At 39.7% G+C, this 9,972-nt stretch overlaps 1 protein-coding gene across 1 annotated transcript in view; it reads right to left on the reverse strand.

The window, feature by feature from the left end:
- Nucleotides 1-751: 751 nt before the first annotated feature.
- Nucleotides 752-9,972, reverse strand: part of KCNB1 (potassium voltage-gated channel subfamily B member 1) — a 184,147-nt gene continuing 174,926 nt past the window's right edge. The window contains exon 2 of the mRNA XM_070940039.1: nt 752-2,797. Coding sequence (XP_070796140.1) covers nt 752-2,797 — 2,046 coding nt within the window. The remainder of the gene's footprint in view (nt 2,798-9,972) is intronic.

A 9,972-nucleotide genomic window follows, 5' to 3' on the forward strand; every position in this document is an offset into this window, starting at 1 on the left:
TAATCCCAAATTAAAAACTACATCCCTGATCTCGGATTTTGTATGACTTTTTAGCAGAGTCAGTTTTTTTTTTTTACATATAACTTTGAAGGGATATTTTGGATTTGGTACAAGTGGTGCAACTCACCCTGCTGATTTTTTTTAAAATAAAAAAATAGATTTTAATGCATCTAGAAATTCAGAGAGAAATGTTTAAAAGTTTATTTCTCAATTCACTGCATTTGTGATTCAATAAGCCTACCCGAGCCCTGTACGTCTTCAGACCTTGTATTCATCAGAGAAAAAGGCATGGATGGGGATGTTTGGAATAGTTACCTTTAAGCATAAAGTGTTGTGTTTCTGATCACATCTATCATTTGTTCCAGTATTTGACTATAGATGTCTAAATCACTTTAAGATGACAATGCAATTCAGATACTGGTATTGCCATAAAAGAGGTCTATGTTAAAGAAGTGAATGAATGGAAGAATTGGTCACACTGACTTCTGTAAAGGAAGTTGAAAGGAGATCAATTTATGATCAAGATGTGCACAAACTTCATTTTACTTAATGACGGTCGTGTGGTTGGAGTTGGAATTTGGAGTAGATTTAGAGGAGGTATTATCCTTAATCCCATTTCAAGACATCCTTCTGATTTTTACAAAACAGGTGGCTTGTTCAGTCAAAAGTTCATGCCATGCAGAATCTTTTCTTGGTGTGTCGAGTGCAAAGGCATTCCTGTCAGTTGTTAACCCACATTCTGCAGCAATGATCAGATATTATGATCATGTTTGTTACTATGTCCTCCTCTTCCTCCACCACCACCACCTGGTAATATGTGAACCTCAGGTGAAATATGATTATCTAATTTGATAGTTTCCTGGTTACCATGGATTCTTCCAGTGATATTTTCCATGGAATAAAGGCAGTTTTGCCCTAAAAGCTTGGGTGTAGAGGACAAAGCAGCAGTTGCTAAGCGGTCCTTCTCTGTTTTACAAACATTATCTCGTTGCCTTATATAGCCTCTCTGAGAAATGCTGTATTTGGGGCTAGTATGTCCTGAAGAGGCTTTCGGAGGACTTGAGTCATAGAGCAACTGACCTTCATCATCTGTGTCAGCATCGATAAATTTATGAATGCCAGCATCGTGAAAGTTAAGAACAATCGGTGCCTGCTTCTCAGGAGACTTTGTAGGGGTTCTAGCACTTGCAGTCGTGTAGACAGAAGTTTCTGGACTCATCAGAGACCGATCAGAATATCCAGAACTATCTGTGGCAGCACCTGTAGCTCCTCTGTTCTTGATGGTATCTGGGTATATTCTTAGGACATTTGAAGCTGCTGACCCTACAGCATCCTCTTCCATAAAATTAACCTTTAGAGATCTCAGTTTTAGAGGATTAATGAGTTTTATTGAACTTTTGGGGCTCTCTATAAAAAAGGTAGAGCAATGGCCACTTTCCAGATTTGGTTTTATTTCCATGAGTTTGGACCCACTTCCTTCCAGTCTATATGGGTCCTGAAGGGGAAGTTTTCCACCTTTGCTGGTCAGTGTAGTCAGTGGGCTATGAGAATATCTGCCAGCTTCGGGAAATTCAGTCATGCAGCTTATGTAACTGTCAATGCTCGACATGCTTCTCATGTCAATTATTCCATCTGCCCGAGTAGTCAACAAAGGGACCATTGGGCCAGGAATGGCCTCCATTTCTAGTTCTTCTTTTTGCTTACTGGGTTGAGCTGTCTCCTTTAAATTGAGGTTCGGCTGTGACTGGGCTTTACTCATTTTGTTGTACATGTCTTCCAGTTGCTGAACGTTCAGATGCTGAGGACTGGAGGAAGACCTAGCTTTTTCAGGTGACCCTTGTTCCTTTGTCTCCAAAGATTTATTGGAACTAGTTTCAGAGATTGATCTTTTGGCCCATTTCCATTTGCTTGGGGATAAATGATTGTCCTGAACTTTATCCTTTTTGCCTGCATTTTCTCCCTTCTTTTCAACGATGATGTCCATCAATTCTATACTACGTGGAAAAGCATCCTTCATATTCATGGACACAATGCTTCCGTTCCTTTTGGCTCTTTCAAGGGCTTCCCTACGCTTAACGGCTTTTTCCTGCCTCTTCTGTTCTTTGTAGAACTCTGAAAAGTTATTTACAATGATTGGGATTGGAAGGGCAATCACTAAGACTCCAGCAATACAGCATAACCCACCAACAATCTTACCTAAAAGGGTCTTAGGGTAGATGTCTCCATAACCAACAGTTGTCATAGTTATTGTGGCCCACCAGAAGGATGCTGGGATGCTCTTGAATTTTGTATCTTCCTCATCTTTTTCTGCAAAAAACACTAAGCTTGAAAAGATCATAATGCCCATGGCCAAAAACAAAATAAGTAATCCAAGTTCGTTGTAGCTTCTCCTCAATGTAAATCCCAGAGATTGCAAGCCAGTTGAATGCCTGGCCAGCTTTAGAATACGGAGTATCCTCATGATACGAAATATCTGGACCACCCTCCGGACATTTTGGAACTGAAGTACACTTTTGTTGGATTCCGTGAGGAAGATGGTGACGTAATAGGGCAAGATTGCTAACAAGTCAATGGCATTCAGGGGTCCTTTGAAAAATTTCCATTTCTTTGGAGAAGAGAGGAAACGCAAGAGATATTCCATTGTAAACCAGGCGATGCACACTGCCTCTACGTGAGCTAGCTGTGGGTTATCTGTAGGATTTCCATACTCATCGTTGTCCTGAAGCTCAGGAAGAGTGTTTAGAGACAAGGCAATTGTAGAGAGCACAATGAACATGATGGAAATAATGGCCAAAATCTGCAAAAGAAAGGAGAAAAGTAGTCAGTATCACAAAGAAATCACATGGCATCTTACATTTGCTATATTTTTCCAAAGAAAAAAAATTGGCTTCATACAAATCGATGAAGTAAGGATATGTCCATGAAATATGGTAAGAAGCTTGTGAAGGTCTGTCTTTTCATCCAGTATTAGGACCAATGTGAAATGAAACCCAGGGCCCAAAGCAAATAATCAAGGCTTACTACAGTGTTTCTTAAACTGTTGATGGAACTCTTTAGAATCAGAACAGAGCTGGAAGGGACCTTGGAGGTCTTCTAGTCCAGCCTCCTGCTGAAGCAGGAGATCCTATACCATTTCAGGGAAGTGACTGTCCAGTCTCTTCTAATTCCCCCTAAAGAATATTGACACTTCCCTCAACGAAGATATGTATACAGCTCAGAAAGGCAGGAGAGACTACAGGTAGTCCTCAATTTACAACAGTTCATTTAGTTCAAAGTTACAATGGCACTGAAAAAAGTGACTTATGACCATTTTTCACACTTATGACTGCTGAAGCATCCCCATGGTCATGGGATTTACATTTGGACGCTTGACCACTGATTCATATTTATGACGGTCGCAGTGTCCCAGGGACATATGATCATCTTTTGCAACCTTCTGACAAGCAAAGTCAATGGGGAAACCAGATTCACTTAACAACCGTGTTACTAATTTAATAACTGCAGTGATTCACAAACCTGGCCAGAAAAGTCATAAAATGGGGCAAAGCTCACTTAACAAACTTCTCATTTAGCAATATAAATTCTGGGCTCAAATGTGGTCGTAAGTTGAGGACTACCTCCATAGTTCTTGATTCCCAGACTATCTTCCATCTAAGTATCAATCATGCCTTATCTTGCGTAGCTTTTGAGATGAGAAATGTTAACTGCCTGTTGACTAAGCAGTTATATCTGTATTTTCCTTGCTTAGGGGTTGCTTAGCTGTTGCTTAGCTGTTGACTAAGCAGTTATATCTGTATTTTCCTTGCTTAGGGGTAAGCTGTAGCTCCTCCATTTACTTTAAAAGGCATTACGGCATATTTTCACAACATTAAAGTCTAAAAAAGTACTTTTTCTTATGACAAGCCAAGTTTGCTTCAAAGGTGAATGGTATGCACGACACCAATGCCTTATTGTACAGTCACTGCATATGTTTCTCTACAGAGGATTTATATTCCACTCAAATGGCTTACATCCTTCAAAAATACTAGAAACAGATAATAAAACTGTAATGTGTGATGCAAAATATCAGCCACCTAATAAAACAGCAATACAAAATAATATACAAAACACAATCAAAGCACAGCGCTAAGGCCCAACACATCATACATCATCTGTTTGATCAGATAAAAGCTGGATGGAACATTTTTTCATTAAACAATTAAGCAAGAGTGAAAGAGGACAACTTATTTCATGATTTGGGTGTGGCTACCAAGAACATCCTTTCCCTTGTCCCGAATAAATATGCATCATGAATACCATCATATTGTAAATAATATTATCTTTCATCCTTAGGCTTTTCCCCTCTCTAAATAAACTCTGGTGAGTTGGTAGGAGTTGTTTTATAAATTCTAATTATAAGATATGGTGAGAAGACATTTAATATTCAGGAGGTGAAAATGGCCGCAGAAATCTCATTGGGAAGTCTCTTCCCTATTACTTGTCCAGCGAATGTTTACTCTTTTTAAAACTCGGAAACAGGGTTTATAATTTGCAGCTTCTGTAGGATAATGAGATTGGGAATGTGTGTCTGTGTCTGTGCTTGTGAGTTTCAGTGTGAGGAAAAAAAAATCTCTATGTGTGTGAGAGAATTCAAACATACAGTAAGCAGATGGGAGGAAATGGCTTCATTATTTATTTATATAAATTTATTAAAGCTCCCTGGTTCAGTAGCCCCGGGCAGCTTTCTGTAAATGGGCTTTCTTATTTTTTTTAGAGAGAATTTAAATTAATTATTATGAATATTAATAGTTTGATGTTGCCCTGCCCTCTTTTTGGATCTGTTAGCATCTCTATATACTTGGATGTATGAGTGTGTTTCACATATATATTTAGTAACAGGAGCCCTAGTTTCAGATGGAGTTTCAAAGTCCAAGTTGACAAGATGGGATGCTTGATCATTGCACAGGATTTCTCTTTATCCTTATTTTTTTTCCCTATCTACTTCCCCTTCTTAGAGGGAAATCATTTTAAATTCGGCTCTCTTCTGTAGACTAAATATAGTTAAGTATCAACAGAAGCCTCTTAAATGATCAAACACTGAATGCACTAAATCCATGATAATATTAAAGAGGATGATTTAAAGCATTCCGGGTTTTTGCCTTTACACTGGTTCAGTAGCCCTGTTGATATTATAGTAACTCTGTTTGTATTGTCAAGATCGCTCTTATTACATGTGTGGAAACAACGTTTAGGATCTTTTCCTATTATGCTGTTGTTGACCAAATGTTGTTATGCTTCATCTGCCCAAATGCAGCATGGATTCTGTAGTTTAACCTCAGATAATTTTCTAAATCATTGCAAAAAAAAAAAAAAAAATTGGCTCTTATCAGCACTTCTGTCTTGGAGTATAATATGTAGACAAGCAGATTCTGGGAACACAAAATAACAGCTGGTTTCAGGAAAACTTCTCTCCACATTTAATTACTTAAGCCTTGTAAATCAAGACGTTTCACATTTAATTTTGGGACTTTGGGACAATCAGCGTTAAAGAGATCGGGAGCACTACATATTTTTCTAAGCAAAGGCTATTGATTGTATGACTCAAACACATATTTCTTCTGAATTTTTGCATTACAAGCATCTTTTCCCTCAAGACCTAGTTCACAAGACCTAGAGCAGGAGTCAGCAACCTGTGGCTCTGGAGCCGCATGTGGCTCTTTCACCCCTCTGCTGCGGCTCCCTGTCACTCAAAATATGTGTCACAACCGCCAATGTGCAAAACCTGCCAGCACGTGATTTATTGAGCATTTCAAACCCAAGTAGGCCAACCATGAATAAATCCAAGAAAAGAAAAGTTTCAGAAGAAAACAGAACGTTTAATTCAGGGGTGAGTTCTAAATTTTTTTTACTACCGGTTCTGTGGGTGTGGCTTATTTTGTGGGTGTAGCTTGGAAGTCATGTGACTAGGTGGGCGTGGCTAGCTGGTCAGAGTCATTTCTGGAAGGTCCTCGCACTTACGACCAGTCCTCGCACTTACGAACCGACTCATTTGTTTGCTTTTAACACCGATCAGCTGTAGGACGGCCCTTTGAAGCCCCGCGGCAAGAGTTTAAACAGTTTTTTTCCCTCCAGTCATCAGCTGGGACTCAGGAGGCAGCAATAGATTGGGGGTGGGGCCAAATAAAAGGTAAGAATATCGTCACCGCTACCGGCTCGGCCGAACCGGACCAAACCGGGAGGAACCCACCACTGGTTTAATTCAACTACATATGCTAGTTTTGTGGCTGCTCAAGAAATAGTCAGGCAAGGGAAGGGTTTTGTGGTGGTTTTTTTTCTGTGGGAAATGGGTCCAAATGGCTCTCTGAGTGTTTAAGGTTGCAGACCCCTGACTTAGAGTAAAACTCCTATTAAGCCAGGTCAGCCGTATAGGAAGATGAATATTCCTATCTATCCTTCTTCCTATGGGTGTTACAACACAGCATTAAATTGATTCTGACTTTTCACTGATGAACTCAAGATGGCATATATAGTGCTCCTTCTCCAATTTCTTAGAGCCGAGGTGGCGCAGTGGTTAGAATGCAGTACTGCAGGCTACTTCAGCTGACTGCTAGCTGCAGTTCAGCAGTTCAAATCTCCCCGGGTTGACTCAGCCTTCCATCCTTCCGAGGTGGGTAAAATGAGGACCCATGTTGTTGGGGGCAATATTTATTTATTAATTTATTGGTTCGATTTATATGCCGCCCTTCTCCGGAGACTCAGGGTGGCTTACAATGCATTAAGCAATAGCCTTCATACTTTTGTATATACCTCCTAAGCAGTGTTCTTTTTTTTTTTTTTTTTAATACAAAGTCAGTTTATTGCCCCCACAATCTGGGTCCTCATTTTACCTACCTCGGAAGGATGGAAGGCTGAGTCAACCTTGAGCCTGGTGAGATTTGAACTCGCAGTAATTGCAGGCAGCTGGCAGCTAAGTGCTATTTAACAGCACTTTAGTCCGCTGAGCCACCAAGGCTCTTCGAAACAGGGTTTATAATTTGCAGCTGATTCTGTAAACCTCTTAGAGAGGGCTGTAAAAGCACTATGAAGCGGTATATAAGTCTAAGTGCTATTGCTATTCTTCCCATAACAATTGTGCAAAGTAAGTTGGGCTGAGAGAAAGTGAGTGGCACAACTGACCTTCTGTGACTGAAGGTGAATCTGGCTCTTTTCAGTGTCAGTTCAACATTTTAGTCATTATATCTGACTGTTATATGTTTACTGCCAATGGGGAAATACACCAATAGGATATTCTGTCAAAGATACTGAAATAAGTTGACCTGGAATTAGTTGTTTCCGAAACAAATGGCAATAATATTACATACAGTATATGAAGATACTGTCATACATTGCTGGAACTATGTAATTGTGTCTTGCTGTCTGATACAAATATAAGTTGAGACATTAGCATAATCAAACAATCATATCATTTGCTTCCCTTGTCCCAAATGCCCACGTTTTAAATAATTATGTGCCTTTGTATGGGTAGAAGCTTTTCTTCAGTTGGAGTTTATAGCAGCAGCAGCAGCCAAATGTATGACAATGCCAATTTTACCCCATGCTCATACAGTACAAGCACTTTCTTTCATCCCTGCTCTCTCATCCCTGTTTCATAATTTAAGTTTCCCTATCTCCTTGAAGGGACGTGGTGGCTCAGTGGCTAAGACGCTGAGCTTGTCGATCGAAAGGTCAGCAGTTCAGCGGTTCGAATCCCTAGTGCTGCATAACGGGGTGAGCTCCCGTTACTTGTCCCAGCTTCTGCCAACCTAGCAACTCGAAAGCACGTAAAAAATGCAAGTAGAGATGGCACTTAGATCCTAAAAAATTATCATGTATGTACCTGAACTTACAAGCTAAATGTTGGAGATGTGAATCTGATGATGCAACTTATTATCATATATGGTGGACTTGTAAGAAAATCAAGGCATTTTGGATAAAAATTTGGTGGGTGATGCAGAACATTCTGAAAAAAAGGTTGAAATTTACTCCTCAATTGTTTTTATTGGGTATAACGACGGATTGTACAGTATTAGAGACTAAACTGATCTTGAACTTAATATCAGCAGCTAGGCTGTTGGTAGCGCAATATTGGAAGGACTTTTTGCCTACTATTGAAGAATGGACATTGAAAGTAGCGAACCTAGCGGAAATGGTGAAAAGTTCAGCATATTTGAAGGACTATACACAAGAAAGATACATATCGGAATGGAGAAGATGGATTGATTATATTCAAAATAAGTATCAGACAAGAAAATATCAAATAGTTTATGAATGAATGTTAAACTGAACTTTAGAAGTATTATGTTATCCATAGTGGAGTTAAGGTTTCAGGGGGGCATTAGGTAGTTTAAGAATAGTTAGGCTAATTTAGCTTATGATTGTTAATTGAAATACCCTGTATTTTGTTCTGGGAAGTCTTGGGGGGGGGGTTGGGATGGGAAGAGGAGAAGAGGAGTGGGGGTGCTGGGGAGGGAAAAAGGGTGAGGGGAATATTGGGGGGGAATTTTCTTTGTAAAACTTTTCAATAAAAAAAAATTCAAGTAGAAAAATAGGGACCACCTTTGGTGGGAAGGTAACAGTGTTCCGTGCACCTTTGGCGTTTAGTCATGCCGGCCACATGACCATGGAAACGTCTTCGGACAGCGCTGGCTCTTCGGCTTTGAAACAGAGATGAGCACCATCCCTAGAGTTGGAAATGATTGGCACATATGTGCGAGGGGAGCCTATACCTTTTGTTTCCTCGAGACACCTTTCCTCTTAAACAATGACATGAAAGCTTCATTGCAATTCTGTCCCCTTTTGAAATATTGCATTCACAGAATCAAACCAGGCTATTGGTTATTATATCAACTAATGATACAATTGAGCTCCGTCAAAATGTGCATATTCCCACCTACGGGTACCATGAAATTTGTACACACGCACAAAACCCGCCCAGGAAACATAAGGACAGTATAGTGCCATAGCATGGGTGATGATTTAAAACACAAATGAAGAGGTATTATTCGTTGCTCACTTGGGCTCTGTCATTACCTACTCTCACTTCTTGTCTAAGTTCCAGCAGGAACTTATCAGAGATGGTATGTTGTGAAGAAGATTCAATTGCTCATAGCAAGGCTGCATGTGGCAAAGTGATTCATAGCAAGAGGTTCTGTTGCTTTTGTAATCCTAATACCAAAAAGTAGCACTTCCCCATCTCTTTCCTTACAAAATGTTAAGTACAAAATGTGGTGTTTAGTGCTTTTCAGTTTGGTTCAATCAGCCAGATGCCAAGAGAGCATATATTTGAATGTTCTCAAGAGGATTGTAATGTTCAATGAAATCAAGAGGAGATTTGACAACAGAAGGATACATTTGTCAAGAATTTTCTTATGTGCAATTAACAAAAAGGTTTAAAACGGATAAAATATTTTATGGTTTTAAACAAAATAAGACTGAAACAGAATTATATTCTAATGATGAACATGTTATTGTTAAAATGTTGTTGCTGAAATTGAGAGAATCCATGATAAAATGGGCTAAGCAGTTTGGCTATAATACACCAGTTGGCCAATAGGAAAATATGTGGTTGAAATGATTGAAATTTACATTATGTTCTAGTCTGAGAATTTTTACAAAATGATTTGTCATAGAATCATAGGGTTGGAAGCAGTGGTGGAATTCAAATTTTTTTACTAACGGTTCTATGGGCGTGGCTTGGTGGGTGTGGCAGGGGAAGGGTACTGCAAAATCTCCATTCCCACCCCACTCTGGGGCCAGCCAGAGGTAGTATTTGCCGGTTCTCCAAACTACTCAAAATTTCCGCTGCTGGTTTTCCAGAACCTGCCAGAACCTGCTGAATAGAAACCCTGGTTGGAAGGGATTTTGGAGGTCTTCAAATATTATTGGTCACCAGAGAAATTGTCTAGAGCACAGGTGTCAAACTCGCCGTGTCACATTGCCATCACATGACAACGT

The sequence above is a fragment of the Pituophis catenifer genome, unplaced genomic scaffold (genome assembly GCF_029215685.1).
Source record: "Pituophis catenifer annectens isolate HBS135680 unplaced genomic scaffold, rPitCat1.0.hap2 SCAF_3, whole genome shotgun sequence".
Classification (NCBI taxonomy): domain Eukaryota; kingdom Metazoa; phylum Chordata; class Lepidosauria; order Squamata; family Colubridae; genus Pituophis; species Pituophis catenifer.